The 15577-nt window shown below is 46.8% G+C and overlaps 1 protein-coding gene across 1 annotated transcript in view; it reads left to right on the top strand.

Moving 5' to 3' along the window:
• LOC146200393 (uncharacterized) overlaps window positions 1-14529 on the top strand; it is a 157081-nt gene extending 142552 nt beyond the window's left edge. Inside the window, exons 5-6 of the mRNA XM_084592938.1 lie at window positions 3765-3822; window positions 13069-14529. Of these exons, the coding sequence (XP_084449064.1) occupies window positions 3765-3822; window positions 13069-13595 (585 nt within the window). The 3' untranslated portion in view covers window positions 13596-14529. The remainder of the gene's footprint in view (window positions 1-3764; window positions 3823-13068) is intronic.
• The last annotated feature ends 1048 nt before the right edge of the window (window positions 14530-15577 follow it).

The following is a 15577-nucleotide window of genomic DNA, read 5'->3' as shown; positions in this document are numbered from 1 at the left end:
AGTCACTTTCATAGGTCGTCATTTACGAATACACTTGTAGTAATCTTGTGTGCCGTTTCTTCATCGTGAACACTTTGCACGATCAAGATAAAGAATAATGATAGTCTGGTCACTTCCTTCCGCGAAAGGAGCCGTAGCTGTTGGCAGCTAGCGGAAGCGGGGGGGGGGGGGGGGGGGGGGGGGGCTACAAAAAACGAGTAGGAAAAGTGATCCCAAGAAACCACACCGAAACAACGATCGAAAGAGCGCACGTGAAGCAACACCGTAGGAGGGAGAAGGAGCTCCCGTTAACCAATCAGCGAGCGGCCAGATTGGCGGCAGCGCAGCGGCACACTCACGCCCCCTTTCAGCGGCCGCCGAAAGCCGTCCAGCTGGCTGCCACTGGCTGCCGCATCGTCTGCTGCCGCTACTACTCATGGTGGCGCTCCAGTTCCCACTGATAATACGCTTAATGGCTGAATTCAATTAGCTATCGCTGTCCGGCTTTCTGACACCGCCGTCCCTTCCCTGACACCCACTCTTCCCCGCCACCCCGTACTCGCCACGACCGTAATCCTGGGTACTCCGGCGCGCGCCCCTTTTACGATCCCAGCGCCTATTTGCATAACTCCCCCTGCCCGCTCGTTTCGCCGGCTACGGCGCGCTGTCAGCGGCCAATCTCTATTCATTACCAAATTGGGATTTAAACGCAGTCCCAGTTAGGCACGTAATAAAGCGGCCGCTTCTCACAGCACCGTCGGCGTACAAGAGACGGGCAATCATTCGGGATATTGCTTCTTCTCTTTCACGACCCCGCTGACGCGGTTGATTCGCTTTCTTTTCGTCGGGGCGTGTGAGTGTTCCCCAGACGCCTCCGTTTAAGCTGCGTTTACGGCCTCGCCGATAGGCGCTGCGCAGATGGGGCTTCATCGGCCGAACAAGGGAGTTTGTGGCCGCGTTGCACGTTGGATAATCTGGCTCAGTGTGAAAGTCCTTCCTCTGTCGTGGCCTATTACACCCAGCCGCTCATTTACGTTACTGTCGACTGCCCCCAGCATTTCCCAGGCTAGGCCGTGCGACACGTGAGGTACTAACAGTCTTGTGTGGTGCTTTCGCGTCGACGAAATTCAAGTGGAATGCACATGCACCTTGCCCTCTTCGCGTGCATTTCCATAGTGTGAGATGTATTCTCTTCAAACAATGTGCTAACTTCTAAGGCTAAAACCTTTCTAGGCTCATGGAACGAAATTCCGTGCGTGAGATCTGTCATAATAAGCGAGAATCCTCGAGATGTGTTCTTGTCCAACATTCCAGCCATCTGTAATACCACACTTGAACGCCCCAAGGAAGGAGCGATGGTGCACCGTTCAAACTCAAACTTGCGAGAGGAAGTGTGACAGATATCGTGCCTTTCCTTTCCTGTATACCAATTATAGTTGTATGTAAGACTGCAACGAACGCCGATAAGAGGCAAAAAATAAGAGATCAAATATGGGCTTTCGCCATTCTCTTTTTATATAAGAAACATCTATGAGACCCTTTAATATTTTTTTTTTATTGGCCTCTTCCGGCCGTCGATGTATTTCATCTTTCCCAAAAGAAGGCATAGCGAAATTGGCGAAGGAAAGAGGTAAGCGGGACGATTAGAGAGCACGCTAGCTCTCTGTTGTGGATCGCAGCGACAATAACCGATCGCGGCATTACGCAGGGCCAGAATGGCTAATAAAGCTTCACACCTTACTGTGAATGGCATGCAGCTGCAGCTGGCAACAATGCGCAAAAATTAGAAATTGAGCTCTCCGAACAAGCCTTTTGTTGTCAAAACATAATAAAGCGGAGCCTGTGTATGCTAGCCACTTAATTGAATGGAAAACAGCAGGAGACAAACACCAGAGCAGAGAACCACATGACGAGCGCTGACTCACAACTGAAAGCGTATTCAAAGAGGGAACACAATCAATGGAAATAGTGACCATCCTATCAAGAAATGAACAAACAAAAAACACGTGTTGCTACTTAAGATGAAGGCACGCAAGCTCACTTTCACGTAGAAAAAGAAAAAATGAATGGTTGCGCCTGGTGCGAAAAAATGGAAGGAAAGAAAAAGTTAGCCGTACTCCCTTATTTACACCGCCGGTCACAAAATCGTAAAAATGTGTCAAAAAGATAAGGCATAGGGGTTGTTTTTTTCTGCACCTAAAAACTTAAGTGTTTGTGCTATTTTGGGAAGGAAGGCTGAACACCAAAAAGGACCTGCAATAACATGTGGGGTTAAGCATAAAACTTAGTATGTGCCATGCGCTGAAAGTGTAGTTTATAAAACCCCAATGTCAGGCGGACAAGTATACATCGGGCAGATGGGGCGCAATAATATCCATTTGAAAGACCACGCAAACAACTTCGACGCTAACAAATCTACTAATCTCGTTGACTACGTCCTTGACTGCGAATCTTGTTATCCTTCATTGCATTATTGTGATATTCTGTATTAGCACCCGGCCCGCTTAACACGTGGAGGCCTACCATATGAAGAAGAAAAAACAAGGTTGTGCGTTTGTAGACCATCCATTTTTCTGCATGAAAGCGAGATTGCGGGCCCTCATCCTACGTAACAGCACGTGTTTTTTGCTTGTCCATTTCTTGATAGGGTGATCACTTTTTTCATTGATTGTGTTCCGTGTTTGAATGCACTTTCAGTTGTGAGTCAGCGCTCGTCCTGTGGTTCTCTGCTCTGGTGTTTTTCTCTTGCGCTGTCTTCCATTCAATATGCTCCAGCAACTTGCCCGTTTGGCCGTGTAGCCACATAAAATCAACTAATCTCTCAGCAACCATTTCTTAGGCCCGTAATCCGACTGCGAAGAGTTCAGATGGGCCATATAATTACTTCAAAGGTGTGAGTAAGCAATAAAGCTTCCCGCAAATATCTCATCTCAAACCTCTTCGTCTATAATTGAGGCATCTGTGTGTAGACACTGAAGTACGTTTCAGAAAACGGCTGTGAGTTCCTGGTCGACTTCTCGACGTCTCAGCGCATTTTTTTTTTTCGTCTCTTAAGCCTTTGATCGTGCGTTGTACACAATTATTTAGCTTGTCCGGGCAATCATCTTGCATATTTTTGCTCTTGCTGATATGCGTACACTTCCGCATATCAGAATACGGTGAGGGAAGGCGTCGCCAGTGCGTATGCGTACCCCACCGAGGTGTGCGTGCAGCTACAGCTAGGGCACGTGACGCCCTCAAGACTACCTGCATTTGCGCACTAAGGTCCGCGGACTCCAACCACTCAGGTAAAAGTGGCATAGTATGTTAAAAGCTTCGAACGTCTTCATAATACTGGTTATCTCACAATACCGTTCAGTTTATGCCTACCTATTGCAGTGCAGTAGTATTCGACGTGTACATTTCGAGTGTCACTAATATACATAGCCCGGTTCTGCGAGATTGGCAGCACACTTTTTTGTTTTGTTTTTCTCTTTTTCTTGCCATGAATATTAAGTGCGTTACATTGTCTTGTATAAGTATACATATGCTGATTATTGGCGTTATTTATCGCATTTTCTTTATTATCGCCTTGTAAGTGTGTTTGTTCGCAGTGAACTGCTTAGAGAATGCAAACTTTTGCCAAAGCCCTTTACAAATGCTGAAATAGTAAATAAATCATATAAGCAATACAGCCAATGTATTGTCATGTCTTGCTCGATTAAATTTATGGATATTACATCAGCCGAGTCTCTAAAAGCAATCCTATCTTCAATTACATTTAACGTTTTTTACCTTTTCCTCAGGTGTGGTTCCAGAACCGGAGAGCGAAATGCAGAAAGCACGAGAGCCAAATGCAGAAGAGTAAGCGCACCGTTTTTCCTTTGCTTTCTCCTGTGTAGTGAAAAACACCCTGTGCTAGTATTCATATGGCATGCTCGGAATAGAAACTCTACGGACGGTTTCCGCATTATATTCAGATAAGGAAAAACTTTAAAGACAATTAAACTGTTTGATTAACTTCTCGCACGCCGGATTGAAAGCAAACGATTACCAGCGATGAACAAAATCGAAATGTTTCATAGTTCAAATCCCAGGAAATTCTCAAAACTGCGTCCTCTGGACACACAGAGTCAGCATGCATGCATATTGTGCGTCGGGCATTTCGACCGGAAATCCAGGTGGACAACAATTTGGGGCTTTGTTCCCTTCCTAGTGGGACACTTTATTCCACTCCCGCCTCCAACCACCACACCCTTACTCTGAACAATACACGCCATGACAGGATGAAAAAGGCGCGTCTTCTTTACTTTCCTTTCTGTCTTCTTCTGCAGAGACATAGAAAGCTATCCGCGCGCGTAGAATGTGAACGTCAAGCTGGCCTGCATAGAAGGAAGATGATACACAGCTGAAAAGATCAAGCATGCAGCAGCCAATGTTTAGCAGAGAAATGCCTCGGAGCGCCCACGTGATCATTTATTTACATTTATACAACCGCTGGCAGCGTTGCTGCCTTCACGAAACGCCAATAAAAAGCAGCTCCAAACATTTTCAAACCGGACCAGATACGCTGACATGCCCCACCAGGCGAGTGGTTCAGGTCACCACTTGCGCAATCTTCTGCACATCGTAGCTGCAATTCGAGTAGGCGGGCGTGCAGCGTCCTTTGTCTCCGCTGAACTCGCGTCGTCCCTCTTCGAAGGCGTCCTGGTATTGTCGCAGCAGACTCTCGTCTCCGGCCATAGAGTGCAACTGCTGGATGAAGGCGGCCAGGCGTCGACCGTAGGCGCCGTACTGCGCCGGCTCGGCGCCCACCTCGCAGGACAGTTTCAACATGCAGCCATCTACATCGATATCCTGGATCATTTCCACCGTGTAGCCGAACAGGTCGGACGGGGTGGCCTTCTCTCCGTAGCGGCCGTTGCGAGGCTGACGGAACCAGCCGCGAGGAGGCAGCACCGGTGTGGTCGAGGACGGCACGTGTCGCTTGAACTGCACCAGTGGTGAAGGACGAACGCATAGGGAAGCAGGTCAACGGAAAAGCGAAGGTCGTTTCGCACTACGAACTGCGTCAAGATGAGACTCATCACACATTATAAATGGTAACAAGACTAGCGACTGATAAAACAATTCAAAGCGCAAAGGGAAGGGGTCAGTGAAGACCTTATGCGCGGCAACCAATGGCGATACTAGAAAGTATCGACCAAATGCAGAAGCATAATAAGAAATAAACTACAGAAGCAGCGTTCCGTCGCCGTATCATTATCTCAGAAAAAAAAAATACAAGTGGGTTCTTCGTCAGATTGTTGTTTCTATACAATTTTGTGCTTAAACGAAGCTCAAATAAGATGAACACATGCAGACAAAGCAACGCCTTCGAAACCGTGCCCATCCGCGGTGCAGTATTTTTTCTGCTTCCAGCCACGAGAAGCCATTCTACAGAATGAACAGAGAGAGAAAGCCGCCACTCCCGTCCTAGCGATAACCGCGCACTTGAAACTGCATGCTCTTTCTGGTCATGTCGATCGAATAAATGAATACCTGGTTTTATGTTTTCGCATTCGTGAGAAACCAAGTGTCTTTCCAAAGGCATCGAGTACGAGGAACTTAGAGAAAACAAGTGCTTAGCTTTTCTTACTGACCGCGTAGCGTTAGCATGCACGTGTGGCGCACTCCAATCACCACGCGGCAGGATCGAAGCAGTAAATCATTTTACAAAGACGTCTTGCAGCATTTCGATTACTGTTAGCTCATACATAAAGAATAATAGTAAAAACAGTAGTCTATCCCCTTGTTCACCAGTGACAAGGGCGACTTGAACAGACAAGCGCTAGTCCGGATACAATTTGTTTGACACTTTCGTGCGCCCATCTTGCACCGTAAACATTTTAGGCCTAACTTTGCACGATTTTTTTTTTTTTTTTGAAGGCGACGCACTTTTAAACACCTCCGGCATGTAGGCTACGACGGGACGTACTTATATGAACACAGGCAGACCCGTAGTTGAAAAGCTTGTCGAGGGTTAAACGACATGTGCGCCTCCGACTCACCTTGTCTTGACTCGCTGCAGCTGCCAAGTTGGGGTATTCTTCCCCGGCGACTTGCACGGGATACGGCAAGTCAGGCCAGGTACCACCGCCGACGTAGGGATATCGTTCCGTCGGCCCGCCTTCCCACGAATCCTTTTGTTGTGGTGTGTTCGCCGACCGCTGGAAGAAGCCGGTGCCCACGTTGTCGTCCTGGAGCATGCTGCGAATAATCTCGGCCGCGATGCCCGGCACCATGTGCAGCGGCAGGTTCGGAGCCCCCGGGAACACGACACCTGTGGGCAGCTCCAGGGTCCGCAGGTCCACCTCACGCTGTAACGTGTCGTCGCTGATGCCGGCGCGCCACCAGGCAAGCAGGCCGAGCAGCTTGAGGGCCAACGCGATCTTGACGCCCACGATTCCCGACAGGTTGTAGACGATGGTGTACGGCAGCAGGGTCAGGCTTAGCAGCGGGCCCAAGAAAAAGCATTGGCCCGGGGACGCCAGGAGCAGAAATACGGCCAAGAAAAAACAAGTCGAAGCTGACGAGAAGTTCATTTTTCTTCGAAGGTTGCTTCCAAATGGGTACCCGCAAACAGAGAAGTGGACCTTGCGTGCGACGCTTCTTGCGCGTGCTAGGCAACGATGTAGATGTCGATTTCCTCAGTATGCTTGTCTCAGTCTAGTTGGCGCCTCTGGTCACACGACAATTTCCCAGAGCGTCCCTGCTGATGTCCGAGGTAGGTGTGACAGACAGGCTGTCTACCAAAAAGTGAGCTTTGCTTGCCACGTGCTGCTTTTATGCTCTCAATGCTATCAGGGGGACGCATACGTCTCCTCCTGCCCCGACCACTTCCCGTCGCCCCCCCCCCCCCCCCCCGCCTTTGCTTTACCGAACGAAAGGCACACCTTCGGAATTTTCTGAGATACCAGGCGTATTTAGCCTCGGCCAGCTGTAGGAGTTCCCGGAAATAATTATAGCAAAAGGAATTCGTCTTGATTTTTCTTTTCAGCTTGGTACCCTGATTTCTCCCTTTTGCACACCCATGTGCATGTCTCTACAAAAGAACTTGGTTCTTGCATTGAGCCCTCTCTCACCAGGTCCCATTTTAGTCAGGACAGGCAGCTGACTAAGATCTCATTCTTTTGATACTTTTTGTTATCAGGGCCATCACTTCTAAGAAAAAGAGCTAGACGCCTTTCTGAGCGTTTACAATATCCAGAGCATGAAGCCGGAAATAAGTCTTCTTTATGCGCGTGGAAAGAGAGGCGGCTCTTAGTTCAATGATAGGAACTCTAAACGGGTGATCGATAAGTGGTGGGCAGACCGGTTACTTCTACGAAGTTTGAGGGAGAATTTCCGGTCCTTCGCTTAGAAACTCAGGCAGAAGAGGAAATTTCGTACTGTTGTGGGACTTGCGCTCATGTACGGGTATGATCTGAAAGTCAACAATAATCTTGTCCGGACATTCTCATTTCGCTGATAAAATAATTAACCATATGTGGGTGTTATTTTTCTTCTCCTTTTTTTTTTTAATCCAGACGGTTCCCAGGCTATACAGAACTCAAACAAATCCTGTTATTTAGAACCCTTAAATGAGCAACATGCTTGTGTGAATCATTGGGCTTACTGAATTGTTGACTGTGCAAAAGGAAGCGAACAAAGGTCGAAGGAAAGTCTCTTGCCTGATGGCCAACATTTTAACAAGAGGACCTGTTCTGGAAACCAACACACCATATCCTCCTTCCAGTCTAAATGGTTTTGTGCCAGTCTGGTGAGGAGAAAGTGTTTGATGCGAGAAGGGTGGTCAGTTGGAAAATGTGAACTTGAAAGCCTATTGTCATGGCTGACGCAGGAAGATTAGGCCCGCTCACCAGGAAATCTGCGAGATAGCGGAGGCGCCTTCTTGAAAAGGCTGTTTGTCCATGGCATGTGCGTCACTCAAGGGAAGGAGGCTGCCCTCGAAAAACTTCAATAAAAATTAAGCAGCATGGCAGATCCACAGAAGATTGGATGAAATGGTGTAGAGGGGTCTGTTTCATGTCATTGAATGTCATAAGAACGGAGAAAGAAACTGGATGGGGAAAAAAAAATACAGATAAGGGTCACTAAAAAATGATAGCGGGATTTGTGTAGCGTAAGTGTAAAGCAGGTCCTAATATCAGAATATATGAAGAGAAGAAAGGAAGAGTTACAGAAGGTATCAATAAGGAGAGAAACGCAAAAGACGTCATGTAAAGGCAGGTGCGGTATGTTTTTCTCTTGTGATGTTATTTCTGCTATCGCTATGTGCAAGTTTTCTTCGAAGACGTTTATTCCTGCAGGCTGTGAGGTTTTACATTGGTGGGTTAGAAATATCTGTGTATATTCTGTTTCTTGCATATTTGAAGCATGATTGTTGAATTAATAGTTTGTTGCAGAAATTATGACCAGGCCGTAGAAAATGTTCTGAAACTGTAATGGGGGATTTTTTCTGCATGTGTCAGCTCTCACACTTCTTTCCCAAAACAAAGGAAAAGGCTTCAATGTGTCCCGTATTGGTCTAATTGCCATCTGAACGGACTGGAACTCTCCTCGTATACTCTCGTTTTGGGCGTTTTCGCGACCCCAGCTGCATTCTCATTTAACTCGCATTACGTTATACTGCTACAGTCGGATACAATTAAGCTAAGCCAGAAGTAAAATAGGTCGCTGTAAAGGCTTTTCTAGTTGCCTAAATAAAAAAATAATCTGTCCATCAGACCATATAATAAGCTCAAGTATTTCATGACTCGCGGTTGTTTGCTGTTATCAGATATGAAAAACAAATTCTGTTTACTGATCAGCTGAGTAACAGACACTTCACGAACCACTGTCCATATTTAGCAACTGCTTTTTTTTTTTTTTTTGTAAATTACAGTATACTGTAGCACAAACCAATTTAATCGTAGCGCCCGTGTTTATTAGCACACTCTTTTTTTTTTTTTTTTTGCTTCCACTCGGTGTGACAACGTTTCCCAACTCTTCTTTTCCCGGGCATAGAGGTGTCACATAGCGGAATGTAAATGAGGTTGCTGCACGGATGCCGCACATGGAGACACTAGAACATACTAGGCGAGTTTACTTATAACGGGATTGTTAGAATTTCTTCTCCCATACTTGCGAAACTGCGACTATGCATGACACTGAGCAAAATGAGATAGCAACATGTATTTTGAGAGGCTATTGAACCTTCACATTTTACCAAGCGGCAGTTTATAAACGTTCTTAGGGCCGCATCATTGCAGACCGGGGTTGGTTTCGCCGTGTTGAAATGTCAGTTTCCGAAAATTCTTACATCATTTGCGGCGTTTAAGGCGTTCTTACTACATTGTAACGTGCAGGTAAACCGGGCGAAATGACAGTTACGCGAAGCAATGGAAAGTGTATTATGTAAGACAATGGAAAGAAGTTGCAACAGCCCAAATGGTGACTTTCGTATATGAATGAGTAACTCTAAGCTATTTTTCTGATTGATTTGTCTTACCGGCAATGATTAAATTTGCGGTGCACAAATTATGCTTCTGGAGTGCAATCGAAGTTATGACACCGATCCTCAGGGAAGCAACAATTGCAGCACGGCGATTAAATATCGAAGTTTCCGACAGCCTATGTAAACAGCCCTGAATAACAGCATGGGCCCTCGCTAAGTCCGGATGTCATTCGGGTAATTCCGCTAGCTTTAAAATTTATGACACTTCTATCTCCCTCTTTAACTGCACAGGAAACCAGGTCGAAAGACAGAGAGTCAATCCATTAACACTTGCCTTTAGACTTTTTTGGATGAGGAAATTTGTTAGGGCAATGCCAACATCGTTTTGAAAAATTACGCAAATTGGGAAGACAGTGACGGAAAGTTCGGTAGACCTAAGAAGAAAACGAAACGGTGAATTTGCCATTTTCGGGATTACTGTGGTCGCATTCATACTTTAGGCACATAAAATTATTAAATATTCTAAAAATAAATTAAATCTAAATTGTGGAAAACATGATTTGTGTGTGCATTCGGGCGGTAACGAGTCGAGCAGCCGTTTTTTTTTTTGTGTGTGTGTACGTATGTGTTTGGTTTAAGGGGGTTCCTGGGTGGTGTTCCGCAACATGAAGCAGTAGATTAGGTGAGACAAAATAAAGCGCTATATATATATACAATTGAAATGGAAACCATAGAAGAAAAATTAATTCTGCCTAGTATGCCGACAACTGCCGAAACCATAGGGGGTTAATGCCTATTCCAAATATCATTCTTCAATGTTAAAATACGCGAAGAAGCTTTATTGGGACCACTGTCACTGTAGCTTCATTAGAACTAATAATACATGTGCTGACGTTTCACTTAGGTTCCTAGGAGACAAAGGAAACACTTCAGTTTAGATGGCTTGGACAGGCTTGCATGTCACACAAATTATCTTTCACGACAGATGGCAAATCGTTGCAGCTTGAACTGCAGGATAAGACCGCTCAGCCACCTGCATATATTCTGTATTCTGGAAGAGTGCTGGCCTTGTGTGTCATCACTGTGGAAACTAAAAATTAGAGAACCCAAAACGCTTACTTGCGACATATTTTCACATACCGGTTTAAATATTCGTAAACTACCTCCTATGCAGCGTCTTGTATTTGGTTATTTAGATACGCGGTCATAAAAGTAAATAGAATATCTATGTTAATAAAATCTCGTTAATTCCGACTGGTTGGAAATGCGAAAGATGTTTGAATTAAACGGACGTTGGAAATAATCGAACCGAAAAAATTAATCACACCAGGCAGAAAAAAGAGAAAAGACATGCTATTAAGCAGTCTGCGTGGCGTAGTTAATAAGGAAAAAAATTGCTGACGATTACGTTAATTCCTAATGCGAAATTTGAGCGCAGCTCATCAGCTGTATCACCTTTTCGATTAGGGTGCCTCGATGATACTTTTCGATAGATTATAAGCACCTCTCGCGCCCCGAGTGTATAGAGTGACAGTATAGGCGCACAATTATCTATTGTAGTGCGCCGGGATCCTCAATGGAGCAAGACCGGACTGACAGCATGCCTCACATAGTAGGGACGTGTGAACACATGATATACGCTCTCCGCGGAGCGACTGTCCGTCGCGTGATTCGGCCTACTGCCGGCAAGCATCGCGAGGAACGCATACAATTAAAGCCAGCAGATATCAGTAGTGAAACGGCACTTTGAGTTTCCTTCTACAGTGTGGCCGGGATGGCTTTCAGCAAGTCTTCGGATTATTAATAGCAGTTGCTCTTGTGTTACCTACCGCTAGTCCCAGTGAGCAATCGCGGGAATGAACCGGGAAAACAGCCCGGTATGCGTTTTTTTTTTTTTTAAAGCGAAAGCTTCAATACGCCATGTAAAGCCAAGATCACCGTGCCAGGCGCAGGTCACAACTGCACATGCAGTCCGTCTTCTTCTTCCCTTCGTTGGTCTTCCTCTTCTTCTTGCCGTCTTTCGAATCTTCATGTTCCGTTTGACCGGCTTCTTCTTCTCTAAATAAAGAGCTTTACACGTGTAACCAATAGTAATGGAGCTTTAGCTTACACGGCATAGATTAATAAAGCTAAGCCATTAGCAATTTTCATGCATGGAGCTCCATGCGTCCGAACTAAACGTGCACTGTCACGGCGTGCGTAGTACAGCCCTCTCGTTCAAGTCTTTTCCTGACACCCTGCCAATATGCCGGCCGAATTCCGAATGGTTGTTTTTCTGTAGAAATATACATTTCCCGCGGCACTACTTAAGATAGGCGAGATGCCGTTAATCCAAACTCTAGCCGTGGCACGTCTAAAATGAACGGCTTATGCCGCGGTGTCGGGCGCAGTCAACCCCATAGAGCAAGAATGGTCGCGTCGTATAGTGCACGCACTGCCGCTTCTGTGGATATGGTAGGTACTCCGATTTTTTCTTTATTGCTATATGTACACAATTACAATATATACAGCACATATATATTTACAAGTTCAGTTGGTAGGTACTTAGATGTCGGCGTCACCGCATACACTGCCATGACCGCGGATTGGGCAGAGATGAGCATTGAGTGCGCGCATTGCTCAATCCAGTGAAGAGCTCCAGTGCAGAGACGCCATAGTGGAGGGCTCCGAAAATTCCTACCTGAGGTTCTTTAACGTGCACTGACATCGCACAGCACACGGGTGCCTTGCTTTTCGCTTCCACCGAAAAGCGGTCGCCGTGGCGGGATTCGACCTCGCATCTATGGACACGGTAGTCGAGCGGCAATGCGCCGCCACGGCGGGCAATAGAGGAAGAGAAGAAGTGGTAGACAGAAGACGAATAAGAAAAGAAGGATTAAATTCCATAGCCATTACGCTCTTAGGCGCAGTTAAGTGCAGTCCTCTAATTGTTCTGTTCTCTCAGTGTGACAGCTCGACAAAATCGCCGTCCGAGATTGCTGTCAGTGACCGGCCAATCGCTTATCGCTGATCGTAGCTGGGACTTTCTGGGCACCGGCAGAATGTACTGACGCAGTTTTGAGACTATGTTGATAGCGGCCTCCGTCTGACTCTCATTCCGAGTAGGGTAGCATTCACGCCTCGTTAATTCAAACCGCGTTTGGCAGCGCTGCAATACGGTACTGCAAGACCTGTCACGTGATAATTTTCATATTACGCAGGCTTTCTTTAAATGCGGGAAAAACGATCACGTAGGAGTTAGGTTACTAGAAAAAAATGGGTCGGCTGTACCCTAGCCGCGCTGAACAACTTAATGAAGTTCACTTGGCCCTGAAGTGGTTAATAAAGGTTTTGCGTAATTCATCTCAGTTAATTAGCTAATTGAGCGAAATATAAGAATACTCTTAGGACATGACGGTAAACAATATGTCGTTGGTCTCAGCCGGCTACCGGCTTCGCCTTTTTTTTAAACTTCCTGGGTTCAAGTTTCGTGAAACATCCTCTATCGGCAATTTACAATAAAATCATATTTGTTCTGAATTCATTTCATCCCATTTCAGTGCAGTCAAATGAAAAGTATTGCAGCATCAAATCAAATCAAATTTACCCCTCAAACAAACCGCCTTTCTTTTTCTCTTTTCAAACTCTTTTAGGTCTCATGATGGCAGCGAGCACTCCCATCGAGTCATCCCGCATCGCACCCTACATTAACGTCAGTGCCACGCCGCCCCCGCCACCACCGCCGCAACCTCCGCGGCTACCGTCGGAGCGGCTTTTTTTGCCGCCCCACTCAGCAGCCGCAGCTGTCACCGGCGGAGCGGGAAGCGGTGGCGCGGGTGGCGGAACGGCAGCCGCTGCTGCCGCGGCCGCCGCAGCTGCGGCAACATTCCTGCCGTACGCCGCCGATCCGACTGGACTGCTAGCCGCCGCGCACCATTACTCGGCCGTTGCCGCAGCGGCCGCAGCTGCCGTCGCGTCGGGCCACGCGCCACCGCCCGTACCACCTTCGCCGGCCGCTGCGGCGGCAAGCCTTCTCTTCTACCCGACGCACGTTCCGTTCTCCGCCGCTGGAAGCCTGACTACGGCGCTGATGGCGGCCGAGCGGCTCACAACCAAGAACTCGAGCATCGCCGACCTGCGACTCAAGGCTCAGAAGCACGCGGCTGCGCTGGGTCTGTGACACAGGCTAGCGCCGCCACCGCTGCCGTTGGACCTGTTCCACTGCCGCCACAGGAGGCGCAAGCCATAAAGAAAGACGCGCGCTCGAGTGCTGACGACGACCACCTTCAGTGGCTACGATGGACGTTTGTAACCGGACTAGTTCAGTGTCGCGACTGTAAGTGTTGTAACTGCACTTCAGACTCGCTTGTTGGTGCAGTCTGACCGCAATTTCGAACAAGTGAAGCGGGAGAGAGATGTGTGCTTGTTGACGGTTGTTCATTGAGAGGTTGCCAGCGTTGATGTAGGCACGTGTGCAAGATTTTGCGGTCCCAGTGAGGATCCCCGTGCGCCGCTACTTCTCTCTCCTGTCCCGATTTCTAGTGGCGCGTTTCAGCGCTTTACGAATATTTGGTGAAGGCAGCCTGTGTAATTGCGATACACTTGAGGGGCTGCATGTGGGGTCAACGGAAGAATACAACAGTTTTACAGATACTGATGCTATACTTTATTGCAGCGCCAGAAACAGCAGTGCTCATGTCTAAGCATTTACTGCAGCTTTGCGACATGAGTGTGATGAGACCAGGTAATTTTCAGTAATCTTGCAGGACAGCTCGAATATCAGACATGGAAAGCATAATCAAGTGAATCGAACGCTCAATGCTTGAAGGGCTCCAGAGCAATAGGAACCACCCAGGCGGCCTTCGATGAAAAGCTTGATCTAGAGCTTCCGTAATTCCTCAACTCTCTATAGACCCTATTCACTATCAGGTTTAGCAGGCGGCAGTTGAAGCAACCCTGTATTGTGGAGACGCCGTAACGTTGGGCGGTTCGAAACTAAACGCACAAAAAAAAAAATGTTTCCTACGCGTCGGCGCCAGTCTACCGGCGTCCTCCCTGCTGCGCGCCGTTAATTTGTCGGACACAATTGAGACGCCGTTTGCAACGCCGTCCAACCGGAGCTCGGATCTCACTGACGCCGTGTCATGATTCGCCGTAGTCCCTCTCTCTCTTTTTCTTTCTCTTTCTTTGACGTTGCGTTGTGCGTGCCATGATTGCCAGTGAAGCTACACTTACGTCACATGAATAAGCTCTATAAAGTGCTTATTTGTGCGCCAGTTGATTCATAATCGCACTGATTAGTAAATGCGGCTACACTTAATTTGTACGAAACGATAGGAAATTTTCGTAATGAAGTTGAGCACTTTCAAGTCTTCGGCTAGGTTCACCTAAAGGGCATATTGCACTTGTGAAGAAAGTATGGATGGAAAAATTATAATACCACTCAAAATTTGCAGAGTCAAAGTGAGATTTCAGAAACGCTGGCACAAGCCGATTCCTACTTCGTGCGAGGAAATTGCCGTCCGAGAAATGCACGAAAGCTGTAAAAAAAAAAAAAAGAAAGAAAAGAAAGAAAGAAAGAAAAAGAAAACTTTCCTACATGAGGAAACTTTCTTTTATTATTTCGAGACTTGCCATATGGCATATGCTGTGAGTGTCAATATGTTTTAGAACGTCGCTTAGGTTATTTTCATCTCGAAATCTGAGCAAGCCCTGCCTCTTATAGTGTCTTCCGTCAGCCAAAGAGTGAAATCAACCCCACCCCCACCCTTTCCTTTTGTGAGCCATTAGTTCATTACAATCGGCATTTTTTAACTGACCGACATACGGGTGGAAACACTGGCTAGCGAACGCCTTTCTAAGCTCAGGATGTCAACGGACAGTTTGTTTAAGACGCTTCCATCTGCGGCCTTTCGATGCGTGCGAAAAGTATAATTTGTTCTGTTTTGTAAAACGTTGCTTACCAAGCTGCAGTAAGTGGACTTTGGCCGACGTTTCCAAGCTACAGTGAACCGAGGTTTCCGTTTACTATGGTGTATAGCGTGAACCTCTACTGTTCCTAGTATTGAGGCATAGTGTAGAAAGCACGTGACAAAAAATACCAATAGAGGGCAGAAAAGAAAGTGCTGTATAAAAAAAAAAAAAAAGAACACGACGCCTTCT

The sequence above is a fragment of the Amblyomma maculatum genome, chromosome 2, assembly GCF_055883805.1.
Source record: "Amblyomma maculatum isolate TAMU_Amacu chromosome 2, ASM5588380v1, whole genome shotgun sequence".
Taxonomy (NCBI): Eukaryota; Metazoa; Arthropoda; class Arachnida; order Ixodida; family Ixodidae; genus Amblyomma; species Amblyomma maculatum.
The sequence above is the reverse complement of the archived record's forward strand: the minus strand, read 5'-3'. Positions and strand labels throughout refer to the sequence as shown.